We start from the raw sequence: 23,706 nt of genomic DNA, 5'->3' as shown, positions 1-23,706 counted from the left end.
AAAAGATTATAGGACAGACAAACAATACTATATGGTCAAAAAGATTCAATGGATAACCATATCAAATCACATGCAGTATTAAACAGATTCTTTTTTTGTTTTTATTTCCCACCCCAACCCTAAACAGATTTTTTTAGTAGTGTTTATTGTTTTGTTTTCTGATAGCATATATCTCTTATACCACCTGTTGCCATATTAGTGTCAGATAAAAAGAATTAAGAGATCTGAACTCCAGTGGCACATTTAGTTAAGCATCTACCCGTCACATTGCCTGAATTTTAGGCTCCTCATCTAAAAAATGAGGCATTTGAGCCAAATGATCACCCAGGTTTCCATCAGCCTACAAAATTCTCTTGCCCAAATATCCTTAGTTCAAACAAATATAAACCCTTAGGCCAATATTTAAAGCTAAAATCATAAGAAAGAGCTCTAGTTCATCTTACCTGTCTGTATTGGACTAGAAGCTGAAATTGGAGATCCAGGAATGGGGATTTCAAATGCACACAAAAATCCACTTACTGAGAGTCGTACTTTTTGGTTGTCTTGAGGGAAATTCTACAGAAAAAGAGGTAACATGAGAAGGGAGAAATATTTCAGATAAAATGGAAAATCATCTCTCTGATACATACAAGCTCATGTCTTAGATGCTCTCACCAATAAAACAAATAAGGTGACTGAATAATTTTTTTCAAACAACTAAAAGATGAAAGCTTGATAAACTGACTGAAAACTAACCTTACTGACAAAACTGTTATCCTTTTCCATAGGAAAGTACGTTGTGTATAACAGGCTCCTTAAGTTTTGTCCTTCATTTTAAGCATCTATATCCCAACCTCAAAGTGTTTTTTCTTTTTTTTTCTTTTTTAAAGATTTTATTTATTTATTCTACAGAGATAGAGACAGCCAGCGAGAGAGGGAACACAAGCAGGGGAGTGGGAGAGGAAGAAGCAGGATCATAGCGGAGGAGCCTGATGTGGGGCTCGATCCCATAACGCCGGGATCACGCCCTGAGCCAAAGGCAGACGCTTAACCACTGTGCCACCCAGGCGCCCTCTTTTTTTTTTTAAAGATTTTATCTATTTATTTGACAGAGAGAGAGAGACAGCCAACGAGAGAGGGAACACAGGCAGGGGGAGTGGGAGAGGAAGAAGCAGGCTCCCAGCAGAGAAGCCTGATGTGGGGCTCGATCCCAGGACTCCGGGATCACGCCCTGAGCTGAAGGCAGACACTGAACGACTGAGCCACCCAGGCGCCCCACCAACCTCAGAGTGTTCTTACCTTTACTTTACATATGAGAAAAACATCAATGAGGTGAGTTTGTTTAGAAACTCCAAAGATAAAATATTAATAATACCAATGGTTGGAGCTCAGTTCAGGGTAGGCAGAATATTTATTATTTTATTAAAAAAATTTTTTTAAACTTATTTTATTTAAATTCAATTAGTTAACATATAGTGTATCATTAGTTTCAGATGCAGAGTTCCGTTATTCATCCGGTGCTCATTACATCACATGCCCTCCTTAATGTCCAACACCCAGTTACTCCATTCCCCCCAACCACCTAAATTTATTTACTTTTTTGTTTCAAGTTTTTAATTAAATTCTAGTTAGTTAACATATGGTGTAATATTAGTTTCAGGCAATATATTTATTAAATTGCTTATTTTTCCAGCTCATATGCTGGAGGAAGTGACTTACATCTTTGTCTTTGCTCTCAAACTTCTTAGTGTATTGAAAGGCCAGGTTTATATATTCATAAAGAAACTGTAAAAGCATACATTTCTAAATATGTATAAAATATACATTTATACATATAAATACGTATAAAATTTTAAACTAGGAAGAATTCTAGTGAGTGTGGTAATACAAAAGAGCTGTAAAGTGTAGAGCAGCAGTCACTGGGGGAATTCTATACTGTAGTGACATAGCTAGATTACTCCATTTGGATAGTACTAGACTTACGTATTTCCCTTCTTTAAAAATGCCACTATTATTATTACTTCTTTATTCTGGTAAACAACCCTTTTTAAGGTTTCTGGGATGGGAAACGTGAGAAATTTTTTTGTTCAGTCTTTGTTGTGTTTTAACATCTCCCTCATTCATTAATTGAGAAAACTGTGATTTTTTTTTTAATGTAAAAGATTTATTTTATTTATCTGAGAGAGAGAGAGAGAGAGAGACAGCAGGGGGAAGGGCAGAGAAAGAGGGGGCAGACTGCCTGCTGACCATGGAGGCAGACGCAGGGCTTGATCCCACAACCCTGAGATCATGACCTGAGCCAAATCAAGAGTTAGCCGCTCAACTGACTGAGCCATCCAGGTGCCCCAAGAAAACTGTGATCTTTGAAGGATGGAATCAAGGGTTTCTCAGAAAGAATAGTTAATATTACCTTTATATTGGAACCATGTACTTCCGCAAGAAGGATTTGTTCTGATTTAAGCCCACAGAGATCGCTCAGCTGTTTTTTTAATCCTGTGTACTTTTCATCCATATTCAGTCGTAGTCCGTATCGTACAGGGGTAGTACCATCCAGCTTAATAACTAGTAAAGAAAAAGCATCTTTTATCAGTAAAATGGAGGTTTCATTGAAAGCTTTCCTGTTGTGTGTGTATGTGAGACTTGGAAATAGCAAACATTTCAGTCTACAATTTTTTTTTAAAGATTTTATTATTTATTTGAGAGAGAGACAGCACGAGCAAGGGGAGGAGCAGAGGGAGAAGGAGAAGCAAACTTACTGCTGAGCAGGGAGCCCAATGTGGGGCTCGATTCCAGGACCCCAGGATCATGACCTGAGCTGAAGGCAGACGCTTAACTGACTAAGCCAGTTGAGGGACCCAGGCGCCCCTTAGTCTAGTTTTTATTTTATATATAAACTATAATAGACGGTACTCGGTGATGATACTGAGTGAAATCATTATTTTTTGATGTTCATCTACTACAGAAGTGTGAATGGCTCTGCAAGATTTTAAAGAGGTTTTGGCATGTTTGCAATTAACAGAGGAATCAATGAGCACAAGACTTGGAGCTATATTCTAGGTCTTTCAAACCTTAAATTACGCCTGAAATTAGATTGCTAGATTATAAAATGCTGGCCAATTTTTATAAGAATGCATTATAAAGAAATGACTATACTTACAAATTCAGGTTACCTGAATAAGGGTAAAAGATATTGAAGTTAAGTAGTTTTTCAGAACTTTCTGACCTACCTGTTATTTCTAAGTGCATGTAACTGTCCATTGGTAGTGGCAAAGACAAAAAATTGAAAGGGTCAAATCGGACACTTATATGCCCACATGTCTTGCATCTGACTTGGGACCTCAGCTGCCCATGGAACAAATCTACAACAATTGATCTATTCCTTCTCAGATGGTTGTCCCAGGCCTAGCAAGGAAAAAGATTAGAGAACTTTTTTTCCAAAATTCAAAGGATAATTATTTCTACACAAATTCAAATAAATTGGCTATATCTATTAGGTTTAAACGTCAAGAATATAATCCTCTGAAACTAATATAACATTGTATGTCAACAACACTCCAGTAAAAAAAAGAACATAATCCTTAATCCTCATCTAAAATATGGAAGCTTTCTGCCTGTAAATTTACAGTGCAGATATGTAACTTAAACTGTACCACGCCTACTGAGATAGTACAGAAAACCAGTTCTTGAATGGAACGTGATTTTTTTCTGTTCAACCTATATGACATTAAAAACAGATGGCAAATCCAATTTTTTTGTTCTTACCATGGTGACAATGATGAGTATTACAGTTCTTTGTCCATTAAAAGGCAGATAAAACATGCCTATTGGTCACACTGTACACATTACTTTAGCAATTATGGGGACTCCAAGTTCTACTGAATTATTATTCCTACATCCCTTTCCAAAAGTTTACAATATAAAAAGGCAATATTTTAAAATTTGCATTAAGGATGGCTTTTTTTGGTATTTACTGAACAGGAATTAAACAGAGAAATATAAACTCCTTCACTTCCACAGTAAAATTCTGATCACAGAACAGTTTAGTTAGTATTTAAGTTGTGCGACACACATTTGTGATCAGAACATTTGATCTATTGCTTACATCAGAAATTCAAAACCGACAAACCTCTGCAGCTACTTCCCAGTCTGGTCGGCCATCGCTGTCCTTCAATTCCACATATGGCTTCTCATGGACTCGGTTGAGATCTTCATGAAGACCATCCAAGAGAAAAGCCAGAAGTTCTTGGGAGTCTTGTTGCTGAAACCCATTAAACCTGGGAGCATATTTTGCTATGGTCCACTATAAATATAACAGGAATCAAACTCATTATTTGCTACCCCATAAAATTTGGAATGAACATGCCCCATTATTCATTCAGAGGCATTATGAGAAGGTATGTTGCCTCGATTTCAGCAAATATATTTTGAATAATCACAAACTCTTTCTAGCCTTAACCTCAAATGACAAGGAAAAAAAGGTATTTTGGCCAATACTGTATCGCAATTCAGTAACATATAAGCAAACAGTTTTTTTAGGTACACAGATATTACTTAAGACAGGTAGGACAGAAATATTAAAGTATTTACTCTCATTGAAAAAGTTCCTGTTACAGTTTTCTTTTACAGTTAACTTCTCTAGTCTTGTATCCTAACTTTTATTATTAGAGGCAGAATAGCCTTGTGCTTAACTATGAGGACTTACTAACTAGTTTATAATCTTGGGCAAGCTATTTAACTGCCTTGAGCCTTACTTTTCTAAGCCATAAAATGAGGACAATAATAATATTGCTTTACAGTCTAGGACTATTTAGAAGATTAAATGAGTTCATACATAAAGTAATTAGAATAGTGCCTGGAAGTGGTTAGGTAGTCAAATTTTTAGCTATTATGAGTATTAATTTTAATCTAAAAAGTTTTATATTATTTTAAAATAAAGATAAAAAATAATCCTAAAAATAATAATCCTAACTTCACTACATATAATATAAAATTTGTATCCATGAATTTCAGTAATTACATTCTTTCTGCCTTTTATTTTTAATTAATTAATTAATTTTTTAATTAGGCTCCATGCCCAGCATGGAGCCCAATGTGAGGCTTAAACTCCACCACCCTGAGATTAAGACCTGAGCTGAGATCAGGAGTTGGATGCTTAACTGACTGAGCCACCCAGGCACCCCTCTGCTGCTTTTTAAAATTCTATAGATATAGGTGCCTGGGTGGCTCAGTCGGTTAAGTGTCTGCCTTTGGCTCAGGTCATGATCTCAGAGTCCTGGGACTGAGCCCCACATTGGGCTCCCCACTCAGCAGGGAGCCTGCTTCTCCTTCCCCTTCTGCTGTTCCCCCTGCCTGTGCTCTCTGGCTCGCTCTCTCTCTGTGTCAAATAAATAAATAAAATCTTAAAAAAAAAAATCTATAGATAGAACTAATTATCTTAGTAACGTTAAAAATGTACTGAGTATTATTTACTAGGCTCAGAGGTACACCTTGCAGTTAGAATACTGCTAACAGTAAAGGACTAATAAAGGAAGATTTACTACATACACAAGGAAGATATTTGATAAATTAGTAAACTGAATGACATCCCACATTTAGAATATGACTTTGACCATTTCCTAACACTACATCTACAGCAGTATCTTGCATACATCTGAACAAGTAAAAGTATTTGACACTTAGTTTATGCCTCATGAAAGATCTAAAACACGTTAGTTAAACTAAAACTAAAAAGCTAAACATAAAAAGCATGCAGAAAAAATCAGTTACTTAAACAACTGCTTAGGACTTTCGTATTATTTTAATCTGCTTACCCGAAGCTTTAATGGGGCAACATTCTTCTGAGTTCCGCTCCAAAGTTCCTGTACTAAATCCCCATAGCATTTAGCCATATGCCCCTTCATACCAATGGGATTTGTCCTAGAAGTTTGAGAGGAAAATTTGTTGCCAAAGGTTCTCATAAATCACAATCACGTGGGCACAGAAATGTCTAGTATCTATTTTCTCACATCAAAATATCTTTTTAAAACAAGAGAAGTATCCCTTGCCCCTTATTTCATACTAAATAGGGCAAATAAGATAAGATTTTTTCCCCCAGGGTGAAAAAAGAGGAGAGTGATAGTGGGTTCATATCAAAGTCATAAAGAGAGGGCAATGAACCAAGAAATATTACCTGTTAAGTTCATAAAGATGTCTCCCTGAGATAAAATATTGTGTCAGTGGCTGTGTGTTACTAACACACTGGATGCTTGAGTTCATGAAGCAAGTGTTTCCCAGGTTACTCAGACCAGTGGCTCCTTTTTCTGTAGGAACTGTAACAAACAATATGAGAATGAAGCCTAACCATAGTAAGATGTAGCAGGCAGGGGGCGCCCGGGTGGCACAGCGGTTAAGCATCTGCCTTCCGCTCGGGGTGTGATCGCGGCGTTATGGGATCGAGCCCCACATCAGGCTCCTTCGCTAGGAGCCTGCTTCTTCCTCTCCCACTCCCCCTGCTTGTGTTCCCTCTCTTGCTGGCTGTCTCTATCTCTGTCGAATAAATACATTAAAAAAAAAATCTTTAAAAAGAAAAAAAAGACGTAGCAGGCAGACCAAACGGTTACTTGTATTCGATGCAATGATTTCTATAATTTTTTTAATCAGCTAAATGGAACTAATACTTCTTTATGTGGTCTTGGAATGCTAAAGTAGAGAAGGTATTTCAGGCAGTGTCACTGGCAATCATGATAATCCATGCTCATTTGTGATCTAAAACTAGCAATGATTCTCTTTAACTGCTACAAAAGTTTTTTAGAATTCAAACAATTCTCCCCTAGTATTATGTCTTTAAAAATATATAAATGATTTAATTTCAAGGTCAGAAAAAAATTTGATGCTCCAGGAAAAAGAAAAGTAATCACTTTTGAACTAGAAAGCCAAAAGTTAAGATTTCAATAGTTGAGAAAAGAAAAAAAGAATAATTTTAAAATAATCTCTTTAAAGATTATTAACCAGAAACTTACCCTTGTGTCTATCTATTTTACTACTGTTTGCTATAAAGGACATTTCCTCAGGCCAACTCATATCTTTATTGCGAACTGGAAAGACAGAGAGAGGAATGTGTTAATTTATAATCCATTCAAATCACACCCACTCACAAGTGCTTCTGTTTAAAAAAAAAAAAAAGAGTTCTTATTTCTAAATCAGAAACAGAAAAAAACTGAGTTAATTTTAGTAATTGATTCTGAAACCATTCCAACTCTTTATATGGGGACTTTATAGTCACTTGATTAGAATTCGTTAGTAAGTTATTCCCTCAATTACCTACCTGAATTAAAATTATACTCAAACATCTATAGAAGTAATTAAAGCTCTTAAACTTAATGCATTAGAATTATCACAATTCCTTCTTAAATTGTGACAACTGTCAGAATAATCCATTTTAATACAAAGGCAGCCTGCAATGTTTCCAAAAATCTTCAAAGGACAAGATACATTTTAAGTTTTCGGTGACATGCCCATGCCTGTGTGTAAATCTATGTGTGAATATACAAGTAAACTCTGTTGGTGAGTGACCAGTGTTGATGACTAATGAAAGCCTCTGCCACTGACTATGCCAGAAAGTTAGTTTTCTTACTCAAACTCAAAAAGGCAGGTTGAAATTTTGTAAACTTATAACCAAATTCACTTGTTTCTACCCAATGTTTCCATTCCTTGCCAACCAATGAATGCAGACTTGTTTTTCTTTTAAAGCAATCTAGAGAGTATGTAGGACTACATAAGAGCTTGATGGTTTTTCTTTACCATAAAGAATATAATGATCAAATAATAGCCAGAAAAATTATAAAACAGATTATTAACTAAATCTTTAAATTCTTTCCCTAAAATCTAATACAGATGCAGCTTCCATCTTGTACCTTCAATTACCAGATGCTGCTCATCTTGGATTTTCAAATATTCCAATCTATGGTCCTCATCATCCAGAAGAGTAAGGTAATTCTGTGTATGGAGGAGGAATGTTTTTGTTAATTTGATTACTAAACTTGAAACAGAAAAGGAAGTAAAAATGATAATTAAAACAATTAAACATGTCCTTGTAGTTCCATAACTCATCTGACAGATATCTGGCATATTACAGTTGTTCAGAAATATTTCTTATTTAGGTGGCAAAATGAAAGAAAAACAATGTCTACTTCATAAACAAATACTTTATGACTCTAAAACAAAATTATAACAGAATTTTGGGGAGATCAGAGGACTCATCACACACCAAACCAAAATTCATTGAGATTTAGATTTTCTGAAGCACTTACACAAAAGGAATTTTCTTTAGTACCTAGTATGAAATTCAGTAAACATGCTTATGATCAAGATAAAACTTACCAGGAACCAAAAATATAAAATCAAAGTCCTACAGTAGAATTACATGTTTTTGTTTGTGCTCACAAAATTCAGTTATTTAATTCTAAGGTAGATACTATTATGTCGGCCGCTTACTCATGAGAAAATTGAGACAGTTAAGTGACTTGCGCTGGGTTATACAACTAAACAAGTGGCAGGGCCAGGATTTAATCCCTGGCAGTGTGGCTCCAGGAACTGTGCTCTTAACTATTATACTATACTGCCTCTCAATGGTGATCACTGGACAATATGAAGAGGGAACAACGGAATAGAGAACTGGTTAAAACGACTTATGATCCAATTTCAGAGTATAATCTGAAAGCATACTGCATATGTTAGGAAGAACAGATACACAATTAATAGCACTACCTCTGAGAAGGATGGAAGATAGGGGTCAGAAGATGAGAATGAAGAATTTTCACTGTATACTTTTGTAATGTTTGGATTTTTTCAACATGTGTACAAGTCACCTTACAACAGTTAATGACTTACCTCACTGTTGTAGAGCCAGAGGCGCATATCTTCCTCTTTGATGCGTAACCTTTGAGACAGATATTCATGAATTTCCTTGATGGTCTGCATTCGACTAAAACAGCCTGTATAGGCTAGGACCCGCTTTAGTGGCGCATTCGGAGAAGGTACATTTCCTATGGTCACAGTAATCATAATAAGGAAAAAGGTAGATGTAAAAAAAAGCACCCCACTCAGCAATGACTGCTTTAGGAAATAATGATGAGAAATGAGAGTTATAGGTTTAATAATTTTATAAATTAAGAAGCTTTAAAATGAAGATAGGAGACCAACTGTGTTAAAGTAAGTTCAAAGCCTTAACTTTGAAAGGAAGAGCAATGAAACCAGAGGCCCAAGTAACAGGCAGTGTGTGGATCCCAAGAAAGAGTGGCAAGTATCAACGACTGACACTGGTATCTTGGCTGCCCTCAGCAGGGTCACACTCAATAGCAAAATCAATATTCAATGTAAGAATGGGGAAGACCATATGGCATTGGATTTGAATTCTACAGAGAACTGGATTTGTTAAAAAGAAAACCACTGGCCCAAAATGGGATCGCTTAGGTTAAAGCCCTAAGTCAGTAAACCAAGACTTAATACCTAACCTAACTGCAGTTTTAAACCCCTAGAAATGAAACCTTTATTTAACCAGTCAACATGGGAATTTCCCGGTCAGTACGAGGAAATTTATTTAAAGACCCCTACATTCCCTTTAAGAGGGTCTGAGACCTTGCCTAAAACAATGGAAACTTTGTGAATAGTTTCCTTTTTTCCACTCCCTCTCTACCTTTAAAAACCTTTTTTTTCCCCCCTGTAGCTCTTGGGAGCACCCCTCTACTTGCTAGAAGGGATGCTGCCAGGTTCATAAATCTATTAATAAAGCCAATTAGATCTTTAAAATTTATTTGGTTGAATTTTTATTATTTAACAACCTGACCCACTTTCTTAAAATAAACTGTCTTTGAATTACTAATCCCATCACTCTCAGTAATTAAGTGCCCCAATCACCTGGCACAGTAGTACAATTACACAAAAAACTTTTACTTAAAATTCTAAATAGGCATAGACTCTACAATGGCCAAACAGAGTTTAAGATGAAACTAAGAACCTTCCCATGACAAAAAAAAATTACCCTGCTGAAAAAGTAGGAGGCGGGAAAACCATATGGCCTGCCTGCAAAGTAAGATGACAGCAGACATGATCTTGAATTCCAAGAAGGCTCAAGAAACAAAAAGAATGGCAATAAGGGGAAAGAGAGAGAAGCAAAGAAAGAATATATCAAGTTTAACTACATGCTTCAAAAGAGAAGGGGGATAAAGTCATAAGAGATTATGGAAGTCAAAAATAGGTTGCTAAAACAATCAACTAAACCCTGGTTAACTATTCAGCCAAAAACCCAGGCTAGAGCTGTAGCTTACAACAGTCCTCTCTAGCTATAGGAGATTATAGTTTACTGACCAACCCAAAACAAAAATAAACTTAGCATATCAGTATAATCCATCCAGGGTACAATTATACATGCCAGGTAATTTTCCACCCATCCGATGGAGACTTAGTTTTTTTTCCTCTTATTAAATGCCTTTGAGTCTTCACCTACTAAACAAAGCAGAGAAAAGTATTGGTATCATCCGCTTTTTTAAGAGCTTCCAAAAAGAATTCACTCACCTAAAATAGGCTGAAAAACCGTATAAGAAACAAAGACCCTGTAGCCTTATCTATCAACAAGGCTACGTTTAAGTCATTGTGAACTGTGTCACAGTTTGTACACGCATCACTTCAAAAGTAACAGAAGAGTCAGTAAACAGTCCTAATACACTGAGTAATGAGAAAGATGAAAAATATGTTATGGCAGAACAAAACCCAACCATGTTCAATTTTTAAACACATAGCCTAGCAAATCTTTTATTATCAGCAAGCAAAGATAATTCCTAAGAGAAAATAAAAGAGCAAATTTTTCCAATTATACATCAGAGGATTAGTTATAAGATTACAGCAAGAAAGCATATTTTCATAAACTTCAAAACGATTAATGATTGATTTCAGAACTAATTAGTAAGGAATAAAATTTCAAATTAAGAATAAATTTGGAGCATAACTACCCAGTTCTAGGATTCAGAAGCATTTGCAAGTGTAGTGTCCAAGTCAATTTCTATTATCTTAAGCCACATAAGAAATTTATTTGAACTCTAGACAGTTTTTATAGCATAGCTCATTAAGCAGGCAGCCACTTATTACACATAATTTTGTGTTTCTGAATAAGCATCAACAAATCTAGTGGAATTTACAGAAGCAGCAAAAATCTAGGATCAGCACAAGAGTTACAAAGAATACTTACTAAAAGCGCAACAACACATCTTGCCTCTCATGTTATCTTTCAAAGAGAATTGAGAAAGATATATGCTATGGGTGCCACGGAAGCAAGGCGAATACTTTTATTAAATGGAAAATTAAATCAAGAATGTTTCATAGTGATTCTATTTCACTGCTCCTCGATTTTGACATTTTCCCCAAAGACAAAGTTTGGTGAGGCAGAAGCCAATGCTTTGCTATAATTCTTACCAAACAATATGTGTAAGAATCTCCATATATTATATGAATATAACCTTTAAGGAAGACATAAAAATCTATTTGATTTCAAAGGACGAATGGCACTTATAGGGTTGGTTTGGGTTCATAGGTAGTTCTTGCATCCTAAGTTATATTAATAACATTCTGGCATTGTTACACAAAGTCTCAGACTTTGTGTAAATGGATAACTCATTATTTCTGCTGAAGAACAATGTCAAATATTTGCACAGCAAAAGCACAGAGCAAGTCTTGCCCATTAATAAAATCTAACCTCACAGAGAAATCAAAATGGGAACTTATATGTCATTTTGATAGGCTTGAAGTTTTTCAAAGCAAATGTGCCATTTTAATTTTCAAAAATATATTTTTCACTTTATATTATCTGCCTCTTAAAAGGCTCCTAGGACCAAGCATGAGAAAAGTATCATGTTTTGCCAAAAGAGTCCCAAAAAACACCAACAAATAAACAAAAATATGATAGTGTGAAAGAAACTACTTTTCAGAAATTTCAGTGGAGCCGAAAAGACCAGTCAAGCATTAACTGGCAGATTCTAACTTCAGGCAAACAAATAATTTATAATGGCTTTTTTTCAAAGAAAAAAACTATGTGAAATGTATTCTATTTATTTTCTTTGTCTGTTTACAAACCAGAAAAGGAAATAATTCTCAGTTTGATGCTGAGACTTTGCCACTACCCCATCTAGTCTTGCGCATGACCATAGATCTAAGCCCCACAGATTTACTGATTCTGTATGAAAGTAGATGGGAATATGTGTTAGTACAGTGGCACCAGACTTTGAGCAACTTGGTTGTTTTTGTTTTTAAAGAAATGCATGGTATTCTTGCTGCATTCTTAAGTTACCTCTCGGTAAATGCTGAGGAAACATTCTCAGGCTCATCATACCCATATTCACCCAGATGTTAGACTGCTGTGTCCGAGTGGCAGGCTGCTGTCTTAGGAAGAGAAGATGTCGAGGAAATAACTCCAGCTCTGGGATTTCTGTTTTGCTATTCTTGATCACCTGTTGTTATAAAAGATATAATGTGATTACTCTAAAAGAAGAAACAAAACATTTTTTATCGAATTTCTGAGATTTATTTTTAAACTAAAATGTTCAATAGGTTCACTACCTATACTTGTTAGATTACAGAGATTCATAGATTTAAATTACATGGGTTTAAATACTCTCAGCCTTCTGGTCCTAAATCCATCTTCCAAGATTAGAACTGGTGAGTATTTTCTCCTCTTTTATTTAAACGCAAGTAACACTGAAATTAAGGGGAAAAATCCGAAATATTACCTATAATTCTATTAACTTCACACTATAATTCTTTTCACTTTTATATACTTCATGTATATAAACGATTGTCTTTTAAGGGACAAATTCTTAGGACTGGAGTTATAAGTCAAAAAGTATGGAAGGCCATATCACTAACTATCTAAGTCACTTTGCCACCCAAAGTGTAGCAATTTACAATATTCTCAGAAATTTATGAACGTACTTTTTTCATAAAACCTTATCAGTGACATCATCTGAAAATACCTTGTTTCCTTAACACATATAAAGAGTATTATATATTTGCTTAAAATCTTATTTCTTATATTAGCAGTAAGGATAAAAGTGTTTTCCTATAAAAATCTGCTATGTTCTACTGTAATTGGTTTATTCAATGTATTTTTGTCTATGATTAAAACAATTACACTGGATGCACAAAACTGAGATTCATGTTGAAACAGGATTTTTCAGTAACCCTCTCCAATAATGTGCTTGCTAACCCAAAGACACAGGAAAATATTTCATTATAAAAATATTGCTCTAAGAGTTTTAAGAGTAGAACATTATCAATTTAGTAATCTAAAAGGATAGCAGGATTAACATACTTTAAAACATAAAACCCTACATAATCTTTAACAGTCTCAAGCGATCAAGTTTTATTTTATTTCCCTCTGCCCCAGGTAACCAATGTCTTCTGCAATAGAGTATTTTTCAATAACAAGAGGGGGCAGTAAGAACCAAATGAAAACAAGGCTACAAACCAAACCTTTAGGACTTTTTCTTAAAAGTAGTTCGCATATTCTGATACGCTATGGTATGGCATTGGAAAGCTCCACTGGGGAGCTTTTTCAAATCTTACTTAAACGATAAGCAGTAAAAGGGCTCTCCCTGGTATTCTCCTCTAAGACTGCTAGAAGAAGTCTGTCCACTTCTAGATGCACTAACCACTACAAAGCCAACCATAGTTTCTTATAATTTTAGTTTAATATGATTTGAGGAAAGATTAATAATACAGTACTGGTAGTTGTCAGGCTACATGAAAACATACCTATGGCAGAATCTGAACTGATAATGAAGTAGTTTTTATAGTATGTATCTTGTTTGCCAAGATAACAAGTGATTTTGTGAAAAATTCAAATTAAATTCTTATGCACAAACATACAAAAACACGTATTTATTTACATATTAGTTATTCTTGTCTTTGAACTTGTTAACCTCAGTGACAACTGGCAAACAATAGATGCAATTCCATGTGCAAGAATTTACCTTAAAGAGATCATCACACATGTTTGTAAAAAACCCTGAGATCAAGACCTGAGCTGAGATCAAGAGTCAGATGCTTAATCAACTGAGCTACCCAGGTGCCCCAAAGATATTTTTAAATAAATAGTATGACTTATGTAAGTATGAAGGTGAAAGATTTATTTTTTACCTTGCCATGGCAATACATTTCGTATTCTCTACCTGAAAACACCATGTTTTAAGTGTTTTTTTGCAGCGTTTTTTCCTGCAATCAGGCAAATGTCTCATATTTAGAGATGAAAAAATTCTATTAAGCCAGCAAATGCAGCTCTGGTCTAGTAAGATTTTATTTTATTTTTTAAAAAGATTTTATTTATTTGACAGAGTGAGACACAGCAAGAGAAGGACACAAGCAGAGGCAGAGGGAGAAGCAGGCTTCCCGCTAAGCAGGGAGCCCAACACGGAGCTTGATCCCAGGACCCTGGGATCATGACCTGAGCCGAAGGCAGACGCCTGATGACTGAGCCACCCAGGCATCCCTGATCTAGTAAAATTATTTTAATATTTGTCTGACGTCAATGTAAAAAACATGACCTTGTGTGAGGCTCTGAAAAAACTCATTTAATAATAATGATGGTATTAGCAACTGTCAACATTTATTGACCACTTACTATAAATCAGATGCTATGCTAATCCTATGTATTATTTATATTATCAAAACAACTCTAATGAAGTAGATACTATTATCACCACTTTACAGAGGAGGGAGATAAGATTTAGAGACTGGAACACTGGTAATCTAAATCCAGCAGGCTCTAATACATCAAACTATATATATGTCAAACACAATTATCACAACATTTTCCCAGATATATTCCCAGATATAGAATATTAACACAGAGCTGGAAAGTCCCAGAAATTAAGTGACTAACTGAAGGACTACCCCACCTCCCAATAAATAAAGTACATACATATATGTATCTATTTATATTCGTATCTATATGTATCTTCTAGGAGTTCAGATGCCAAATACAGTAGGAACCTTTTGGAGCCAACAAATACAAAGCCCAAATTCCTGATTCCAACTTAAACACAATTTTTAATAAACGTAATTATTAATAAGTCAAAATCAACATCAAAATTACAGACTAAGGCTTTAGAACAGACTTTTATTCTATTTGGAAGTGATTTAAGTTACTGTTATATCATTTATGTAAACTTTTCTGGCATAAGAAAGTTCTATCTCGGACATTATGTGAGGGAGAGTGTTTCTTGATCTACAAAAAGAACCTTCTTACAAAGTATTTTACTGCATTGACAATGCAAAGAGTATTCAGGGAATGAGTCCTGTTGTTTACTGTATAAGCTCAACAGTATAAGGTATAGTTAACTTACTAATATTTTGATATTATATACTTCAAGTCTTTTAAATTTTTTTACAGTATTTTGTTTATGCTCTGAATGACTCATCCTAGTAATGGCAACAATCAGAATTCACTTCCCTTGGATTCCTTTTATCATCCTGTTATCATCATTTTTGTGTCCCTCCCTCAAAAACACAAAACACAAAAATCCACCAATAACTATGGGATGAATGAATCCCTAACTGGATGCCTGTGTGGTTAATAAAAATAACAGTCTCAGAAGTAATGACTGCCCTACTTCCCCTATATTCACTGACATTTTTGGCACCGGCTCTCAGACTTCTGCTCCACCTAAGCCCTACCATTCTCCTAAAGTCTGCGTTTATATGGATGACTTATTTAATAGCCTAGCCTCACAATCCCTTCACTTTATTTAGTCCAGTGACTATTCATTCCATGTAAGCCACCCACTCCCACAGGCACATCATTGTAGAGCTGGTACTAATACAGTGCTTGGTAAATGTATGAATAAATGAATGAATAAAGTAAAGGGACCTAAATTTTGTTCAACTAATTTACAGGTACTGAGTACTCTGCTGCCATAAGTAAGAACTAATTTGTGGATCGAGAGATTCATACAGAAAAGTAATGGAAGACGCAAACTAGGACTGTTCCTTATACAAAGCACCACTGGTTATACTTACAGGTCTAGGTAGAGCCAAGTTTGCTCCATACCAGTGATAAAGTGCTCTCCACACAGGTTCTGGGACCATTTCATAATCTCTTCCATGGATCAGCTGTGGGGTTCGTTTTAATCGTCCTCCTTCTAGTGTTAGTGATGTAGCCTTAGAAAAAATGTAATACAAATGTTGATTTTTAATATTTTTAGTATTACAGTCTCTTGTGTTTTAACAAAATCTAGACAAAGGAGAACACACACATATGTCACTACTCAGTTTCATGTTACTGGAAAATAATTTTCTAAAAGAGATTTTTATTTCTAACTTTCAAAATAAATTATTTAAGCAAGAGAACTCAAGGCAAATCATTTGAAAAATCACTGGAACATTTGGAAATATGGCTGGTTTTCACAGATTTCTTTCCAACAACAGAAAATATTATTTTGGAAAAAAAATTTCACATACACATAAAACTACATCTTCACAGTAGCTGTCCTAAGTAAGAATATTTCTAAAGATTATTACACTGCTTCTATTCAATTACTTAATCATAAAATACCCTCACAGAAATATACTATGCAGAGATTTCCATCTACAACAGGTTAATTTAATGAACCATGAATGTACGAATGTCATGCTATAAGTTAAAACCTCTAGAATGAAATTTATTTGCCACTGAAAGAGAAGTATTTTAAGTAGATATCATATCACCTACCTTTACAGGTTCTTGAGTTACTAGTGGCTGGTTATCAATAGCCCCTGGTTTCTGAGGATTGAGATGCAACAAAATATTCCCATTGGCTCCTAGCAAACACTGGTTGTTATTGTCAGAAGTGTTATGTTGTCGAGCAAAGCACATATCTGCCCCTGGTGTGGCAGAATACAGAAAGCCTGTAAGGGAAAAGAGGATGGAATCTCCTTATTTTTAGTTATTATACATAAATAGGTGTGAAGATATGAACTCAATGTCCATGTATTAGATTAATGCTATTTTTTCCGTTGGCATGTCAGTACAGTGTAAGATTCTGATAACTCGGCAGAAGATAGGAAATATACATGTAATCCTTCTGGACAACACCTAGCCTAACACTTTAAAAACCGTTACCAAATGAGGCACCTGACTGGCACAGTCGGTTAAGTGTCCGATTCTTAAGCTCAGGTCATGATCTCAGGGTGGTGAGATCCAGCCCCATGTCTGGCTCCAGGCTCAGTTCAGCATGGAGTCTGCTTGAGATTCTTTCTTTCCCTCTCCCTCTGGCCCCCAGCCCCCTCACCCCCATTCACATGCTCTCTCTCTAAAATAAATAAATACAGGGGCGCCTGGGTGGCACAGCGGTTAAGCGTCTGCCTTCGGCTCAGGGCGTGATCCCGGCGATCTGGGATCGAGCTCCACGTCAGGCTCTTCCGCTATGAGCCTGTTTCTTCCTCTCCCACTCCCCTGCTTGTGTTCCCTCTCTCGCTGGCTGTCTCTATCTCTGTCAAATAAATAAATAAAATCTTAAATAAATAAATAAATAAATAAATACAAATCTTAAAACAAAACAAAACAAAAACCCACCAAACTGTTACCAAATGAACATTTGGCCAGCCTCCTAAAATATCTAATAATTCATAAGAATTATACATCCTCTGACAGAAAAGGAAGAAGTATGGCCAAATAGCTGGGCTCTCATACAGTCGCCCTTAATTCTTCTTTTCCACTTCTAAACACATTCCAAGTGTTCTTATTAAATTGGTCATAAGAAGTCTCTAAACCAAAGGGAAGGAGCTAAAACAAGAACTCAAACAGAAGAGTGCCAGAAAAGAGGGAATTGTTTCTTAATAAATTTATTTCAAAGGAAGGCATGCCAGGTAACAATAGAAAAATACACAGAGAAAAATAATAAGAGTTGTGAATCTCCATAGTATTTTAAGGCATTTCAACTCTGAACTATAGACTAACTGTTCTAGCCATCAATCGGGTAAACATCCTAGTCATCAGTCACTTTAAACCTTTCGTCTGCAGCACTGCTCAGCCTATGGATAGCACAGGTCAGAGTAAGCACATATCAAAAAGGACCTTAAAGAATGTTAAAAATAATCTTGGTGTTAAAGCTCATCAGAGACAGAACTTCTAGGGCTGCTGAATGACTGCTGTAATGTCAGATGGGGAACAAGAAGGAGTAGATTCTACATAGAACTTTGTAGAGAAGATGCTAGCTCTGTCCAATTTGCCGGATCTCAAAGATGAAATAACAGAGTAAGGTAGAGAGTACTGTCACTGTTATCAGCAGAGGGATCAGCTCAACTCAGCTACACCATAAAAACAAAGCATTTTTCCCAAATGTGTAGAAACACTGAGTTTTAGGTAGGTACCAAGGACTGTAGGGGATTATGGGAAGCATTATGACTTTTTCTCAATAATTTCACAAAATAATCCCCCAATTCCAGCCTGAAATGTCTGTAGAATCTGATATTTAACCCAAAGAAGGCAGAGAGAGTCCTGGAGATGGAATTCTAAATTTTCTCAAAAACTGTTTTTCCAAATCTAAATTTATTGACAAAATAATTTAACGGCAATATGGAGAAAAGTAGCTTTAATCAACGAAAAGAGTGAAAATATTTTCTTCCTTCCTTCTTTCCTTTTTTTTTTTTTTTTTAAACAAATGAACTTATTTAAGTAGGTCCACGCCCAGTGTGGGCCTTGAACCACAACTATAAGATCAAAAGTTGCGTGCTCTACTGACTGAGCCAGCCTAATGCCCCAACAGTGAACATATTTTCAAATTGAGAGATTAATGAAGTAAATATAGAAGAGCTTCTCTTTTTAAAGCTACTGATATCTTCAAGAATTTTATAATTGACGATTTCATTCAAAACTTATTTCTGTGAATGGAAGCCTGATTATATCCTACAAAGCACATTCTCTGACAAAGTATACTCCCTTAAGAAGTGACCCTGAATAAACTTTATGGGAAACAAGCCATACTTACCACTGCCAGCAGTTTCTGAGGCTTCAGATGCAGAAGAAATATTGTCTGAAAATTTCTCTTCTGTGGTGTTCACAGAACTGAGGCTGCCTCCTCCGATTCTATCTTCACTCTGCTCTATACAATGTACTGCTGTTCCAAATGAGTATTTTCCTCCATTCAGAACAGATGATGGCTCAATTACAACAGGGCTAGCATCCTAAAAATCATGAAGTCAGAGATTAAAAGGTACAATTTAATAATCCAAGAACTAAGCAGCCTTCAAAAATTAATCCCAAATTATCTATTGCTTCTAATCCTGTAGTTAGCTACCGCCAATTAAGAACATTTTAATGTTTAACTAAATTTTAGTTTTTTCAAGGGGAAGAGTGTGTATAAATACAATTGATAAGGCAGACTAGAAACACATTCTGCAAAGGACTCTGTGACACAAAGTGAGTGAGTGATGTATGTACGTTATGTGTTTATTTATTTAAAATCTTTTTTTTTTAAAAGATTTTATTTATTTATTTGACAGAGAGAGAGAGAGAGAGCACAAGTAGGCAAAGCGGCAGGCAGAGGGGCTGGATCCCAGGACCCTGGGATCATGACCTGAGATGAAGGCAGAGGCTTAACCCACTGAGCTACCCAGGAGCTCCTGTTTATTTTTTTAAAGATTTATTTATTTGTTATTTCAGAGGGGAGCAGGGTGGGGGCGTTGGGGGGAGCAGCAGGAGAGGGAGAGAGAGAATCCCCAGCAGACTACCTGCCAAGTGTGGAGCCTGAGACAGGGCTCAATCTCATAACCCTGAGATCTTGAGCTGAGCCGAAATCAAGAGTTGGATGCTCAACTGACTGAGTCACCCAGGCGCCCCTGTTTATTTATTATTTTTTAACGTAAGCTCTACGTCCAGTGTGGACCCTAAAACCATGACCCTGAGATCAAGAGTTGCATGCTCTACCGACTGAGCCAGCAAGGCGCCCCCATCAGTTTTAAATTAGACTATGTACCAAAAAAGTCAAAATTGTATGGACAACAGAACCAAAAGGACCTATGGCCAAAGAAGTAGAAAGGTATATTAGGCTTGAGTAGTTTATATTACTAATTCTATGTTTGGCCTTCAGTGTGTGGATTTCATGGCAATTTCTTAAAGATAATATTGATCTTATCACAGCTTTTCTGACATTGAGTCCATACCAACAAAAATGGATTCAATTTAAATTAAGTTTAAAAAGAAATTTTCAGTAAACAAGAGGACTTATTTATATTAATTCAATCTTTTTTCAATTATGCTTTTTGATTTATTTGGTCTGGAGTGAAACAGAGGTATTTCTTTTCTTTCTTTTTCGTAAAGGCCTTTATGTGATCCTACTATGTAGTCAAAATTGATAACCACTGCCCTAGTGAGGATTATAGTCTCATACCTTTGTTTTCATAATGTGCTCCAAATGCTGAGAGTATTGTAGTAACTGATTTCTTACTGAATGTACTACTTGCTCTGAACTTGCTTTTTAGAAAGATTCAGATTTTAATGAACTTTTGGGTCATGTGCTTCTTTCTTACAAAGATGGAGTAAAACTAATAAGACAGCCATTTTGAAAGAATAACTTGAGAGATATGGTCTTCTGTCAGGTCACCTCCATTTCCTCCAGAAAAATCACTTTATTTTTGCTACAAGTGTTCTTGAACTTAAATGATGTCCACATAACAATCATGTGGACTTGACAGGCAACTCTTTTTAAAATTTATATTCATTTCTCCATTCATTTTAAGTTTGTTTATGCACTATAAGTTACTTTTAAAAAAGATGTAGTAATATATTTTGCGGAAGATTGGGTCTCCTTTAATTCCACTTGAGTAAAAAAAAATTCCTTCAAGCTGTCCTCTGAGTTTGACATTTAACAGAATTTCAAAGAGAAATATCTGGAATTGTATTTTAAATGTTTTTTAAAAAAGATTTAATTAATTAATTAATTTGAGAAAGTGTGAGAGAGTGAGAGAGAGAGAGAGAGAGTGCTGCACAAGCTGGGGAGGGGGAAAGGGGCAGAGGGAGAGGGAGGAGCAGACTCCCAGCTGAGCAGGGAGCCCAACTCAGGGCTCAATCCCAGGACCCCAGATTACGACCTGAGCTGAGGGCAGACACTTAACCTACTCAGCCACCCAGGCCCCCAGGGTTTGGAAATCTCATATATAGCCTATATTTCTAAAGAAAATTTACATGAAACCATTCTTATTTCTTATTCTGGACAGCTTAGTCCTTAGGATGAAATCTACAGATCTTTGGTAAGGAAACGGGGTGATAATAATATTACCTTGCATTAAATCTGTTAAAGTTTTACAGTAATTCAACAACAGAATAATTGTAATAGCTTATCAGAGACTGCAATCTTTGTCACCAGTGACTGCACACTATACTGTATGCTTTTAACATAGCGCAATGAATGATACCCTTTTTAGAGAATAAAGGCTTTTCTTCACTTATTTTCCAATGTTCCAACTAGAGTGGTCTATCTTCCGTCTGGCTTGTTTTTCTATTCTAGGAATCTACTGCTCTCAGTGTCCGGCACTGTCTGAAACTGTCACCACTACTTAGGTTCTTTCTTCTTTCCCCTTCTCTGCCCTGTTTTTCAGGTCATTGCTTCCACCCTTGGCTTTCAGTGAAATTGTCAACATTTTCGGTAGACTTATCTTATGACTACTTTCCTTCTACATGTTAAACAAACCATGAATGGTCATATGCATAGTCACTGGCTCTGAGTGTTATTTCCAGTTGCTCCTGGAAACTTTTTCCCCTTAAATGTCAAAGGGTCCTGTTTTGTTTTACTGACTTCTGGCTCTGGAACTATTAGCAACTATCCTGTGTTTTCAGAAGATAGGTCTCCAGGTAGGTAAAGTTTCACTGATGGTGAAAAATTTCCTCCTCTGAGTCAATGATTCTTAAAAGGGCTACATGGCACTTTAATATATTTCTATTTTGAGCATGTCATGATTTTTTCTGAGTTGTATCAGTGGCTAATGATGTTCCAAAATAAGTGCCAGGATTCACCTTCTTCTCTATCAGTAATGATGCTACTTTTTTCTATGCATATGTATACTACAAATATTAATGAACTTAAACAACTACTAGTTATGCCAATTTTATATTTCATTAGTCTACAATGTTGGTTTTTGAAAAATGGAAGGTAGTATGGAGCAACGGAGAAAGTTCTAAGGTAGGAATCAAGAGACCTGAACTCTAGAAATCTAGATCAGGTAATAAAGTAATAGCCCAATACAACTCTGTGCAGTTACAAAACCTAAAGGGTCCTCCAGAGGCTTTGTCTGTAAACTTTGAAAAGAGAAGTGCTTAAAGGACTTTCTAATTCCAAAGTCACATAACAACCAATAATACATAATAAACAGCAAAATCTGTACATGAGTACTAAGAGCTGCTCCCTCAGTTCTCAAATAGGGGGAAGACAAGAATATATACTACAATGATGACAAACGGAAAAGATTTCACCATTTCTCCCCATTTACATTTGTGCAAAAGGAGATTTCACATACTTTGGCTCATTAAAGAAGGAACAGATCCCATGAGCAGATCAAATATTCAAACTCAAGTCAATCATTCATATCTGAGGCAAACCACTTCTAAGAAAGGACTGCTTATTTTTCCTGCTCCCTTAGTCTCTACCTAGGCATGCTACTGCCTGAAAGATACAGTCTACCCTCATAGACAATTAGTAATTCACATAAGCAAATACGCCATTTTATGAAGAGACATTAACTAAAGCTAACTGATATCTTACTAGGTGGGCAGACTAAGCCCAGAGGAAATTATCCAACACATTAAAAACATCCATTTATTTTTCTTAAACAAAGCATTTGCCAAAATTGCCATATATACTGGAAAGGCAAATATAAATCACTAATTACTACTGCTACTGCTGCTAAAAACACGGCTAGTATTACTACCATTACTCCCTTTAACTTTACATAGGGTCCTACTTGCCAGGCATGGGGCTACATGCTTCATATATGTTAATTCATTTAATTCTTTGTAACAACCCTATTGAAACAGGTATCATTATTAAACCGGTTGTTTGTATGAGGAAACTGAGGATAAGTAACTTGTCCAAGGTCATACCACAAGTAGCAGGACCAGGACTCTAACACAGGGAGTACAAGCTCACTACTATTATCCTATACTGTTTTCTCAGACTATTAACTAATACTTATTGAGTACTATGTGCCAGACACTGTTCTAAAATGCTTAACATGTATCAACTCCTTTATAACAACCTGTGATGGAGGTAACTGTTCTTAATCTCATTTTACAGACAAAAGGCCAAGGATGTCACTTCTTTAAAAAGTGATTTGCATTTATTTATTTTTTTTAAAAAGATTTTATTTATTTATTTATTTATTTATTTATTTATTTGAGAGCGAGAGAGCATGAGCAGGGCAGAGGGAGGGAAAAGCAGACTCCTTGCTGATCTGGGAGCTCGACACGGTGCTTGATCCGTGGGATCATGACCTGAACTGAAATCAAGAATCAGATGCTTAACTGACTAGCCACCCAGATGCCCCTAACCAGTTTCATTTTAAAGTAAACTTTAAAGTCTGCATTTGACAGACACATACTAGACAATAATACAGAATGCCCAGTGGAAAGAATATGACACTTAAGTGTAGATTTCCCCCTCCACATCTCTCCCTTACCACCCTCCACTAATTCTTTTAATACACAAAAGGGTCAAATCAGGTTTGTGTCCTCAG

The 23,706-nt window shown here is 35.9% G+C and overlaps 1 protein-coding gene across 3 annotated transcripts in view; it reads right to left on the bottom strand.

Moving 5' to 3' along the window:
* USP32 (ubiquitin specific peptidase 32) overlaps positions 1-23,706 on the bottom strand; it is a 197,259-nt gene that overhangs the window by 24,112 nt on the left and 149,441 nt on the right. For 2 of the 3 annotated variants that reach the window (XM_026517507.4, XM_057317667.1), the window contains 13 exons: positions 18,969-19,164; positions 16,712-16,887; positions 16,021-16,161; positions 12,296-12,455; positions 8,848-9,002; positions 7,872-7,953; positions 6,978-7,052; positions 6,149-6,287; positions 5,790-5,895; positions 4,106-4,279; positions 3,207-3,381; positions 2,390-2,541; positions 444-555 (listed from right to left, as the gene is read on the bottom strand). In XM_026517507.4, coding sequence (XP_026373292.2) covers positions 444-555; positions 2,390-2,541; positions 3,207-3,381; positions 4,106-4,279; positions 5,790-5,895; positions 6,149-6,287; positions 6,978-7,052; positions 7,872-7,953; positions 8,848-9,002; positions 12,296-12,455; positions 16,021-16,161; positions 16,712-16,887; positions 18,969-19,164 — 1,843 coding nt within the window. The remainder of the gene's footprint in view (positions 1-443; positions 556-2,389; positions 2,542-3,206; positions 3,382-4,105; positions 4,280-5,789; positions 5,896-6,148; positions 6,288-6,977; positions 7,053-7,871; positions 7,954-8,847; positions 9,003-12,295; positions 12,456-16,020; positions 16,162-16,711; positions 16,888-18,968; positions 19,165-23,706) is intronic. The other variant, XM_026517508.4, reaches the window with a different exon arrangement.

Source organism: Ursus arctos, unplaced genomic scaffold, assembly GCF_023065955.2.
Source record: "Ursus arctos isolate Adak ecotype North America unplaced genomic scaffold, UrsArc2.0 scaffold_24, whole genome shotgun sequence".
Taxonomy (NCBI): domain Eukaryota; kingdom Metazoa; phylum Chordata; class Mammalia; order Carnivora; family Ursidae; genus Ursus; species Ursus arctos.
The sequence above is the reverse complement of the archived record's forward strand: the minus strand, read 5'-3'. Positions and strand labels throughout refer to the sequence as shown.